At 36.3% G+C, this 13,599-nt stretch overlaps 1 protein-coding gene across 3 annotated transcripts in view; it reads left to right on the forward strand.

Moving 5' to 3' along the window:
• Positions 1–13,599, forward strand: part of LOC127635690 (small G protein signaling modulator 1-like) — a 50,389-nt gene that overhangs the window by 10,476 nt on the left and 26,314 nt on the right. For all 3 annotated transcript variants that reach the window (XM_052115904.1, XM_052115921.1, XM_052115913.1), the window contains exon 3: positions 392–467. In XM_052115904.1, coding sequence (XP_051971864.1) covers positions 392–467 — 76 coding nt within the window. The remainder of the gene's footprint in view (positions 1–391; positions 468–13,599) is intronic.

A 13,599-nucleotide genomic window follows, 5' to 3' on the forward strand; every position in this document is an offset into this window, starting at 1 on the left:
AAGTTTGTGTTCAACTTATTTGCTGAACTTATTGGCTTTGGATTTTCAGCACATCGTTATTTCAGGATGACCAGAGCAACATTTCAGATGTGATGATTGACCATGACATGTTTGATGTGCATTTTGTGTTCTGGTAACACTTTACAATAAGGTTCCATAAGGTTAATAATTTGAGTACATGTGAGTGGAAATGTGTTTGCATTCATAAGAAGTGGAGTATTTGACAGATGCCCCACTGTATTACCTCTGTTTATCCACAAAGTACAAAATAAGCTGTAGCTGTTTGCTATATGGTTTTTATGCTCTAGCAATTCAGCTAATTTAATCTGTCTCCCTTTCTCCACTCCTTTACCTTCATTTGCTTCACTGTCTGTCTCTATGTCCACCACAGGTCAAGCAGATCATGGAGGAATCAGTCACAAGGAAGTTTGTCCATGAAGACAGCAGCCATATTGTCTCATTCTGTGGTAAGTCAAATAAACATAGAACCCAGAGTTTCCCCAGTCATGGAAAACCTGAAAATATCAGGGAATTTTAAAACAGGGTTCCCCCTCCTAAACATCTGGAAAAGTCATTAGAAATGTATAAAATCTTAAAAGTCGTGAAGATTTCTAAAGTGAATATATTGTAAATTTTTCCTGTTATGCTCAACTCTATTTATTTCACCGGCTAGATATTACTCTTGTATATAGCATGTGCACAGTAAAACTTTTTAAAAGTTATAGTTGGTTGATTCTCATGAAACCTCCTAGGACTATGTCCTTGTCACATTTTATCCCTCAATTCTCTTTACCACAGAGTAAAAAAAAATAAAATTTGATTGAAATTGTAGTTTATACAGTTGAAGTCAGAAGTTTACATACAACTTAGCCAAATACATTTAAACTAAATTTTTCACAATTTCTGACATTTAATCATAGAAAACATTCCCTGTCTTCGGTCAGTTAGGATCACTACTTTATTTTAAGTGTTTTTAAGTGTAATTTTAAATGTCAGAATAATTGTAGAGAGACTTATTTATTTCAGATTTTATTCCTTTCATCACATTCCCAGTGGGTCAGAAGTTTACATACACTTTGTTAGTATTTGGTAGCATTGTTTCTAAATTGTTTAACATGGGTCAAATATTTTGGGTAGCCTGCCACAAACATCTTACAATAAGTTGCTGGAATTTTGGCCCATTCCTCCAGACAGAACTGGTGTAACGGAGTCAGATTTGTAGGCCTCCTTGCTCGCACATGCTTTTTTAGTTCTAACCACACATTTTTTTATCAGATTGAGGTCAGAGCTTTGTGGTGGACACTCCAATACCTTGACTTTGTTGTCCTTAAGCCATTTTGCAACAAATTTGTAGGTATGCTTGGGGTCATTATCCATTTGGAAGACCCATTTGCGACCAAGTTTAACTTCATGGCTGATGTCTTGATGAGAATTCCTCATGATGCCATCTATTTTGACACAGTTACATTTTTGTTTCATCTGACCAAAGTACAAGATATTTGTCTCCATGTGCACTTGCAAAATGTAGTTTGCCATTTTATGGCGGTTTTGGAGCAGTGGCTTATTCCTTGCTGAGCAGCCTGTCAGGTTATGTCAATAAAAAATAATAGGACTCGTTTTACTATGGATATAGATATTACTGATTTGCACTTTGCACCAAATATGTGTGGTCCCATGGTGTTTATACTTGTGTACTGTTGTTTGTACAGATGAACATGGTACCTTCAGGCATTTGGTAATTGCTCCTAAGGATGAACCAGACTTGTAGAGGTCCACAATTTTGGTGGGTAGTAACTCGCTACATATACTCCATTACATTTACTTGAGTAACTTTTTGGAAAGATTTGAACTTTTAGAGTAGGCTTAAAAGTGGGTACTTTTTACTCTCTCTCAAGTAAATTTCTTCATTACAGTGGGCGGCATTTCTGTCGTTACATTACTGGTTTTAATTTTAATTAATGCATAATTTATTGATCGGTTATTGAATTGGACTTTTACGACAGCGGAAGTTCAGCTGCACGCACTGTCAAAGACTGCCACTTAAGCCGAGTCCATCACTGCTGCTGCATCATGCTTTACATACAAAGTGAAACACTTTATTCACTCCGCACAGTGAACAAAGATGTTTCATCATGCAATGCCTTCATTTAACACCTAGACAAGCCGATATTTCAAGATAAAAATTGCAGCTCCAACTTAAGGCAGCACGCTGAGTTTGCGTGGCTCTAATGCTAACACAGGCTTCTCTGTGTAATGTGAAGGTCATTTTCAGGGAGATTCTGTAACTGGGCTCGTATGACATCAGTTTCTAAGTGTAAATTTTTAAATCTGCAGCAATATATCAGTGCGCTCTGTCCCGCGTCCGGCATGTCATGAGTAGTATTTACCCCACGCAGCTATCGCAGTTATTTCGGTCTGATTAACTGTTTAAATCCAGGTAAACATCCAAGTTAAATGTAAATGCCTTTTGCTCTGCCGTTCGCGTGATTGGCAACTGGAGCGTGAACATTTCTGCACATGCATAGCGAGGTGTGGCGAAGAGAGTGGTCCGCGACTAGGGTTGGTGCCCTATGCAGGCTGCGTACTCTGCATTTAGGGCTTGGTGGTACTGCTGTACAGAACTAATTATCTAAGTTCTTTCTACACTGAAAACTGTAACTACACTGAACTAAGAGCTAAAAGCTATGAAATATCAGAAGTAGGCATTAATAAAGCATGATCTGGCTTTGGTTTTTATTTCAGCACTATAAATAATGTCACTGTGGGACATTGTTCACGTTTCACCATAATAATTACTAGAAAGGTTTCCAAACCTCTCTTCTTATTGACAAATTCATCCAGATCTGTCAAGAGCCCTTAAAGGGATAGTTCACCCAAAAATGAAAAATCTCATAATTTACTCACCCTTACGCCAGATGTGTATAACTTTCTTTCATCTGCTGAACTGAAATGAAGATTTTTACAAGAATATTTAGGCTCTTTTGGTCCATATTATGCAAGTGAATGAGTGCCAACATTTTAAAGCTCAATCAGCATAAAAGTAATCCATAAGACTCCAGTGGTTAAATCAATATCTTCAGAAGTGATGTGATGGGTGTGGAGTCTAACGGTTTTCTGTAAAAAATGGCTGCCCCCTGATAGTCAACCAAACAGTATGTGATGAGAAGGGTCTTGGTCGACCAAGTTTTGATTGGTCGGTTGGTCGCAGAAACAAAAAACTCAGCAGGAAACTGATGAACACCACTATTACCGCTGGTTGGGCACTAGGTGGTAATATGGGTTAATTTTCGTTAAGCAGGGTTAGGGTGAAGCCTACACAATAAAGCAAGACATCTTCATTTCAAATTTTGAACTTTATTTTTTATTTATTTTAAATAAAAGTTCAGATGAAACTGGAAAAAAATAAGTGCATTTAAAATGTGTGTTGTTAAACTTTTTGAAAGATGGTTTTGAAACAGTTGTTACTATTTCTCTGGCAAAGAACCTACTTCATCAGTGCATTATCTACCCGTTGGGTATTTCACTGTCCGTGTTTTTGTGTTATTTTATGTTTTAATCACAGATGTATAGGCTGCAGATTTGTGGTCACATTGAGCTGCTCTATGGAAATAAAGCAAACTGAACTCAAAGCACCTCCTGAGCTGAGATGTCTTAGGTCATTTGCAGCACTCATAGATGATACTGTTCTTGCAACAAAACAAAAAAATTCAGAAGACAGAAACAAAGAAAGAGTGAGAACCTTTTACGAGACTGCACGACTCAGTATCAGTGCATCAGACATGCGCATAGACGGCTTTATATTAATATAATATAATGCAATTAATGTAATATTAATTTGATAATAATCATTGCCTAATAATAATAATTTAATAGATTCATGGGAAAATGAGTGAAATATCGTCTTGACATCGTCAAAGGCATCAGCTATTGACGATCACTCTGACCATCATCGATCTCAAGATCATCGTCTGTCAGCACAACCCTAATGTGCATTTCTCTCTATAGATTAACTAAATGTTCAGACAGTCATTTTGCAGGTTTTTCCGACACATTCAGAATCATTACCGCTTTTGCTGGTGTCGTTGTGGCTCGCTTCGTGCGTGCGATTTTAAAATGTATATTTTAAAGGCTCATTATTGCGGTTTAGTATTTCTCTGTATTTTAGAACAGTTTTAGCAATGTTACTTATAACATTCTTTCTCAGCCCTTGAACTCAAACCATTTTCTGATGCCCCCCAATATATATAGGCCTATATTTAAGTAATTAAATTAATATTGTGTGAGTAGTCAACTAAAGGCTTAAATTAACACCTATTTGACTAGGAAAATCTTTGGTCAGGTGCAGCTCTATAAAAAATCCAACCATATGGTAAGGGAAGCATTGGCACCGCAGCCGGTTCACCCTAAGTTAATGACACATCTGGAGCACAAGTTTTGGTCATGAAGACAAAGCGTCAAACAGACAGGCACAGTTACAATGCACCTGAATGGACCTGTAGTTGGATATGCTCCGCCTGTGTTTCACATTGGTGAACTTGATGACATCACAGTTCTGTACGCGTTGTGCGTAGTTGAAAATGACAAGTGGAGAAAACGAGCCGCTGATAGAGAAGTCCCCTGTGTTTTTCCTTTCTGGGTCATTTACAACAGCGATGGTCAAAAAACATTTAAAAAACATGCACTGGTTTCAGACATTGCTCAGCACGATTGACGTATACTGGTAATATATGTCTATAATGCGCATGAGAGTTTATTTAAAATATGCACGCAAGTTCTTTCTGTTTCTAATAAACCGTTGTAATCTATCGCAAGTGTCAATAATACGCTTTGATTAAGGGCATTAAGATGCCGTTATAATAATACATCGACACATGATTCATCTTTTAGGCCGACATCACTCAGTGAAAGAGCCACACGTGAGCCGAAACGGCACACACTCCCTTCAATTTTTAAGCAGGCATTAAGTGCTAATTCGGACAGACATGAAACAATAACTTAAGTGCTTGGGGTGTTCATGTGGAATTTCCACGTATTATTAAAATACTCGAGTAGCATTATCACAACATCCCTTCTCGTATGCATTTTAAAAGCGTGGTTATTCCTTTTACAGTGATATACAGCTTCCGAATATTGAATATATGTTGAGATGAAATTGAAGTGCACTTTATGTAGATGGATGTAGCGTATTAGTGCAGTTATTAAGTTAAAATGTTGATTTAGTAATGAGAGAAAATTGTTTTTTTTAGCTAAGAATCCTGATGAAAATTAACTATGGTTTTACTATAGTAATATTGTATTAACCATGACTGCTGTCACCATGGTTTTCTGAACAGACATCATGGTTTTGATACAATTAACCATGGTTTTTACAGTAATACTGTAGTGTCTATAAAGTAACCATGATTTTACTATATATTGTAACCATGACAGTAACCATGTTGATTTTGTGGTTACTATGATTTTACTACAAATGCCATGGTTAAACTATGGATACTGTTGTAAAACAATGATTTAAATATTTATCTGTTTCTCACCCACACCTGTCAAATCACTTCTGAAGATATAGATTTAACTACTGGAGTCATATGGATTACTTTTATGAATCCTTTATGTGCTTTTTGGAGCATCAACATTTTGACACTCAATTGCATTGTACTGACCTACAGAACTGAAATATTATTCTAAAAATCATAATTTGTGCTCTGCAGATGAAAGGAGGTCATGCACATCTTGGATGGTATGAGGGTGAGTAAATGATGAGAGAATTAAAATTTTTGGGTGAACTATCCCTTTAAAGTGATATAGTTCAGCTATAGTTTTATATTCCGTCACCATTTCCAAACCCAGGTGACATTTTGCATTCTGTGAAACACAAAAACATGTTAGACAGAATGTTAGGGACTGACAGTCTCGGTCGTCATTCACTTAAAGGTCCCCTGACATGAAATTTTCACTTTCTGAGGTTTTTTAACATTAATATTAGTTCCCCTAGCCTGTATTTGGTTCCCTCGTGTCTAGAAATTTCAGTCGGTGTAAACCGAGTTTTGGCTATCTTTCTCTGCCTGTGAGAAAATGAGATCTCAGACGGGCTGATCTTGAATCTCCCCCGTATGACGTCATACGGGGGAAAGGTTACCTCCCCCTTCTTTGCTTTGCCCGCCCAGAGAATTCGAGCTAGGAAGTACGAACGCACGCGCGCGATTTTAGTTTATCCTCGAGAGATATCTTGGCGTGTGACCGATCGAAGCACAAAAGTTGCTCAATAATTGAATGCACAAATGATCACAGAAGTCTTTTTTTACTTCCTTCATCCAATCCCCAGAAGGATCAATGGATAAATTTCATTTACTCTGGGAATGCACCGACACAACACACCAAATTTTTGTATGTCTGCGCCAAACATTTCACAGACGACTGTTTTCACAACATGGATCAGTTCAGAGCTGGACATGCTGAACGTCTGAAACTGAAGTCTGGATCAGTACCAACTCTCTTTGGCTCACCTACAAACCTCGGACAAGTAAGTCAACTAATTATATTTAATTGTGTTGCTTTACTATTTATGGTTACCTAGCTTGTTACACGTAGAATGTGGCTGTAACATTAGCTATGCAGCTAACAGCCGAGTTACTGTCGCTAATGTAAAGGTAGATAGCATCAGGTATATGTGTGAATACACACATCGTTGCCGCAAGCTGGTCAAGACCACACCCACATTACACCTTGCCCCGCCTTTCTCCTCCTCATTAGCATTTAAAACTACAGACACCGAAACGGCACGTCTGAAGGAAAGCTCATTATGGGTTGGCTTGTAGTGGCTATAATTCTGTACCAAGGCTGAATTTTGTAAAAGAGATTTCAGATACAGTACTAGGGACCACTAAGGCCTATATCAAAGCCTACAAAAAGAAGCATGTCAGGGGACCTTTAAAAAAAAAAAAAAAGTGTATATATATATATATATATATATATATATATATATATATATATATATATATATATATATATATATATACACATATACAAAAACACATTCACTGAATGTCAATGGTGACCAAGGCAAACATGTTGTCTAAAATCTCATTGTGTTGCATGGAAGAAAGAAAGTCATACGGGTTGGAACAACATGATGGTGAATGATGACAACATTTCCATGAATAATAATAATAATAATTTTGTAATGCATGTTAAATGTGTATTATGTAATGGAATATAAGGGAGTTAATGTCCATTATGTCATTTGTGAAAGTAACGAGTTACTCACTACTTGCGTACTCTTTTAATTGGATACTTTCTTACTCAAGTCATTTTTTATTTTAGCATTTTTACTTCTACTTACGTAAATTTTTTTTTAAAGTAATTGTAATTTTACCTGAGTACAGTTTTTGGCTACTCTACCCACCTCTGATTTTTGCCTGAGGTCTTGGCTGATTTCTTTTGATTTTCCCATGATGTCAAGCAAAGAGGCTATGAGTTTGACAGTAGGCCTTAAAATACATCCACAGGTACACCTCCAATTGACTCCAATTAGCCAATTAGTCTTTTATAAGCTAATTGTCTAAAGGCTTGACATAATTTTCTGGAATTATCCAAGCTGCTTAAAGGCACAGTTAACTTAGTGTATGTAAACTACTGACCCATTGCATTTGTGATATATTCAATTAAAAATGAAACAATCTGTCTGTAAACAATTGTTGGTAAAAAGTGTATGTAAACTTCTCACTCCTTGGTACTGCCTTTTATTTTCGCTGATTTTACAACAGCATCTATTTTATGTTAAAACAGTAAATGTTACGATAATCAGGATCATCACTGAAAATAAAAATAGGAACAGAACAAGTAAAACATCTGAACGCATTACGGTAATGAGAACTGGGGTAAAATATGCTCTAGTGTTCTGAAAATAAAGAATGAAAATGGCAATGAACAACAAACACCTTGTGTAAACAGGTGAGAACAATTGTTTCAGTGTCTGCCAAATGTTGGAAAGCGCGATGGTTTGGCTAAGGCTTAGGTAAACATTTGAACAAACATTTAACAGGCCTTGAAAGCACCAAAGTGTAGAAATGTCAGAGAGGGAGCAGAAAGAGGATTGCCAAGTTAGAGTGAATTGTGATTAAAATCAAGTGATAATTTAGATGTGTAGTGCTGTAGGCGAATGTGTAATCAATGCTGTTGTAGTTACTATCAGCCATTGTCTGTTAAAAATCTGACAACTATCCACATAATAAAGTTATCATTTTACCACACATAGATTTACCATGCATGTGCAAATTCACATCAAGGTATCATAGCATGATTTTTAATGATTGACTGAATCACAAACAGAATAAATGAGTAGTCATTAATTATGCAACTGCTGCCAGGTCAAGTGTTTTTTGTCATGTACAACTTTATTCACAGTTAACATTTTCTAAACAGCTTTTATAATTACAGGATGCTGGCAATCTTGCCACCTCCCCTGAAATGTAATCATCATTGCCCTGTTAGGGGTCAAGCACTGGTAGTATGGTTGAGATTAGGGTTGCAACGGTATGAGATTTTCATGGTATGATAACCACGGTATCACGGTATACGGTATTACACAATTACTATTATTAGTGAAAACAGAAGGGTTATTTTATTTATTTATTTATTTTTGAGCAAACACTTTATTATAATTGAAACTTGAAACCATTAATTTTATTGAAGTATGTGTTACACTTTTAAGAATGATGCGGCGTACACTCTTGGTACATATGTGTACCAAAGAGTGTATATAACAAACTTGAAAATGAACTACTAAATGAAAAATAACATAAGCTGTTTGAGCTTTTAAAGTAATGTTCTATGATTATTTACAGTTAACATATACTGTAGGTGCACGACAGCGAGGCCAGACTGCTCCTGATTGTACCTTTATCTCAGTGGTTCTCAACTGGTTTTGCTTCAGGACAGATTTTACATTTGAAATCAAGTGTCGACCTGCCATAGATTAATCATAACCTGTATTTAAAGTACAAGGACATGCATCAAGTGGCATTATTTTTGTTGATGATGTCAACAAAATCTACAGGAAGTTGTCTCTCCCCCTTTTAAAAATTGAAGAGCATATTTACTTATATGAGCCCATTATTATCCCGTTTGTTAGCTAATATTACATATCTATACACATATTACACAGAAGGAAAGGCTCCTCATTACCATGGTTAGGTCAGTGTGCTAGTCTTAAATAATATTAATAATAATAATAATAAAGTAATGTATTTATGAAAAAATAAATACTAGCTGAAACACATCTTGAAACTTTAACTAAAACTGCCACTGTTGATATAAAATGAGGTCTAATAAATACTACCTTTAGATTATTTCATATGTACGGAAGCTCAAAGAGGCCTTGCGTTATTATAATTTTTCTGTCTCGTTTTCTCGTGATCTTGACATAACAAAAGTTGTTTTCTCGGGATAATTACTTAATTTTCTTGTGATATCGGCATAACCAAAAGTTGTTTTCTCGTGATAATGACGTAATTTTTTTCGTGATCTTTGCATAACAAAAAGTTGTTTTCAATAAGTCCGTGAAACCGGTATACCACTGCAACCCTAGTTGAGATCACAGTAAATTAGAGTGTTTTTCCTTCCCTACGTCCCAGCTATTATTGTTCTCAAAAAATGTCTCACTGGGGGTAGCAAAAACAACAAAACCTTGCATTTCGAGCTTACAGAAACAACAACTGTAATGGATCCACTTCCATTAGCCACACTGTGTATTTCGCATATTTTGACTACACTGTAAACTGTATTGACAATGTTATTGGACGATAAAAGCAGTTTAAAATAAAGTGTTTTACAATTAGCCTACAACTCTTGTGAGAAATTATATGAATTGGGTGACAAGAAAGCAGAATTGCAATTTTGCACCGCTAGATTTTTACAAGATAGCACTATCATTAAAACTTTTAACACAACTAATCTGGTTACTCCCAGCTTGCATTCCTAGTTTAATGTAACGATTAGGGGAGAGTTTTTGTGAAATAGTTGATGCCACAATGATAGAAAGCATTCTATTTGAATCTGTGGAAAGCATTCATTCAAATAATGGCACAACAGTGTTGGCCTGTGACTGGCTGTACAGGATAAATTAGCAGAAGTTTGTGTAGACTTTGTAATTAGAATTTATGTCTGTCTTAAGCTAATAAGTACTGATTATTTCATAGACATAACACAGAAACAAAGCACAAAATACAGATTTTGTGGATACAGTATCATGCTTCAAACAAAACTCTGAGGGAGAATTCGCTTAGAATGAATTCCACCTGTTAAGGCACCATTTATTGGTGCATGCTGTCTGCGCTTGTTTAGCACCCGATTCACCAAATAAATTATTCAGTTCACTCAGCAGCGCAAACGTGCAGTCTGTGCTGAACACAATTTGCATGTGAAATCCGTGATCTTGCTGGCCGATTCTGAGCACTTCTTTGCAGAGGATGCAACAGACCCCCGCAATCTTGTGCACTTGACTACACCACGCAACTATATATATGCCAGGTTATAACACTCTTCTCCATCATTTGATCCTCATTATTTTATGAAATCCTACTACCATTGATGCAGTGAGATCCAACAGATGGAAAATTACTTCAATAAATCAGTTGATTTGTAGAAGGAATAACACATTTTATTTGCACAGAAATTAGTAAAATGAATAAAATGAAATTTAAAAGGAAAAAATTGGTTCTTTAATGTTAAGTAGATATATCTTAAGGATATATCCAAGGACTAATTCCTGGAATTAATCTAACAATACTATGTCTTGTATAGTGAAAATTATTTAAGTAATTAAATGAAAGAAGTTAAAGTACAGATAGTAAGATGATGCCTCAAAAGTTGGAAATCAGATGCGAAGAGCGAGAGAGTCGAGTTGTTAGTCCGATAACCAAAAATTAAGTTTATGTATTTATACCCTCTTGAGACTGTGCCAAGATTTCCTTATATGGTACAGCACATTCTGCATGGTTTGGAGTTAACTCAAGGTTTTTCAGGACATATTGTTAAGATGTCTTCTGGAAAGACCAGAACTACACAAGTGTGTCTTATCTTGTATGTGCATATGTGCAAGACTCCCATCTACACATTGCTTGAAACAATAACATCTATAGTTATATCTAAGTTTTCACCAAGCTCTCTGAATTCAGCTTTGAAACCTCATCAGTACAAAAGCGCAACAAGTTCATATACTAAGATTCTAAAATGTATATACTTTGTCCCAAACAGTGCTCCAGTTTCTCATGGGAATGTTGGGCACAGAAAGCACAAACCATTTAACAAACCATTTACAAGGATAGAGAACAAGCATGAAGTAATCTTCTAACACACACATTGAACATATAAGGCAAGGATGGACATACAAGGAATACATGGAGTCTTAATACAATGATAATGTCATATAAGCTGGTTTCATGAATGTGAAGTATATGATTCTGTTCTAATTCAAAGGTTGTGGATACATTAATATGCTTGTATAATATCAAGCATAAGTAAAAAATATAGGAATGTCTCTAGCCACTTGCATCAACCACGATCAATAGAAAATGTACAAAAACATTTAAATAAATTCAGTTTACCAATTGCTTTATCAGGTGGTAATATCTCGATGTTTATTGCACCGAGCAAATAGCACAGAGTTTTGTGATTGAAGCGCAATCTATAATGAGCCTAATTTACATAGAGGAGGCGTGTTTGCACAGAAAGGAATGACAATGACTTCATTTGAATACTGAAGACGCAGTGCAGCTATTTTAGCACTGATTGTGCCTGCTTAAACTAGATTGAGGGTGGTTAGTGAATAAGACTAAAATTTGTGTTGGAATACCATGTGTAATAGTGGCGAACTGTTTCGTTTATTCGCCCCAGAGTATCTTTAAAAGATTTGACTCTAAAAACCGGACAAACTTTTGCAAATCCAGTGATGGTGTGGCAGGGCGGAGGGCGGGGCTGGGTCCTGATGCTACAAACCCGGCCCCTAATCAGGCTTAGGGGGCCGGCTGTGTAGCATCATGACCCAGCCCCACCCTCCTCCCTGCCGCAGATGGGTTCTTCCTCGTAAGTGCTTAATGCACTGACCAGGTTTGTTGTCAATTTATTTTAGAGTTTGCAAGATGAAGAAAGTGCTTGCCATTTTTGTCTGCAATATGATCAGGGTTGAGGAGTAATGGAATACATGTAACGGGATTACATTTTTAAAATACAAAATATAAGTAACTGTATTCCACTACAGTTACAATTTAAGTTATACATATAAATGATGTGATCCAAAGTGCAGTTGAACGGTGATGAAACACTTTCTTATGATGTGTTACATTCATACAAGCAGGGAGAGAAGTACGTTTTAAGTAAGTTTGGAGCAGAAGAAATAGAAATAAACCTTGTGTATATTGTCTGCTTTACGCTAAGCTAAAATGCTAAGCTAAAATGCTATTTCTAGCCATTTTACATGCACATGTTACCAGACACATTATCTTATTTTATCAAGAAAATTTGAAAAATCATATTCTTGATAATATTTTTTTGTTTGTTTTCCTGTAAAAATATCAAAAAATCCTTAAAACAAGATAAATTTGATTGATTTTGTGTTAGAAACAACACTGCGTAAGATATTTAGATTTTTCAGAGAATGTATTTTTAACATTTGTTGGCTATTTTGTCTTACTGTACATAAGTGAAAAAAATCTACCAGTGCTGAAGAAGTAATCCAAAGTATTTTGAATACGTTACTGACCTTGAGTAATCTAACAGAATATGTTACAAATTACATTTTACAGCATGTATTCTGTAATCTGTAGTGGAATACATTTCAAAAGTAACCCTCCCAACCCTGAATACGATGCATCAGTTGTTCAGTGAAAAGACTATTGTCAGTGTCCAGGTGTAATTTCTGAGGCTGAGACTATTATTAATATTGTATATGAGAAACAATGGCTTATTACAAATACATTACTAATGATGTTGGTCAGAAATTGTCTTTTTTTAGTACTCTAATGTCCTAATACTGCTTCATCCAGTAGTGGCACCATGAGAAAGATGATGAATGGAGAGTAGCCAGACTTTGCTGGCTGACCATAGGGGAGTAATTAGCTTCCTTGATAACAGCCATGTTTACACACCGCAGATGGAAATGTCAACACTGACATTTTTCACCACAGCAGATATCATACAATTATCAACCCTGCACAGTTCTCAGGGATTTAAGTCATCTCTAATTCTGTCTCTTATCCGCCTGTGGCTTTGATGGTGTGCTGTCTGCCTTTCAAGCCTTTTACACCATTATGCTGTGCCATCCTAAAATGTACTGTAAAGTGCTGGTCACTGGAAGTGGAGTGCATCTCTCCAGGTTTTGCTCTGTTCCCACAGTGACAGTATGATTAGATGCCATTAGTGCAGGCAGTATGATTACAATTTTAATGAGGGATTGAGATCGGGTCGGTCGTAGCCGCCTGCTCCCTGTGCCATTTCCTGTGACAGCTTGAATCGTGGGGCTTGTTTGTTGCTGTCGATATCACTTCGGAAACTTTGTCAGCTGAAATATAATTTTCTCTTACTATCTCATTCATTCCCCTCTTC

Source organism: Xyrauchen texanus, chromosome 4 (assembly GCF_025860055.1).
Source record: "Xyrauchen texanus isolate HMW12.3.18 chromosome 4, RBS_HiC_50CHRs, whole genome shotgun sequence".
NCBI classification, from domain to species: Eukaryota; Metazoa; Chordata; class Actinopteri; order Cypriniformes; family Catostomidae; genus Xyrauchen; species Xyrauchen texanus.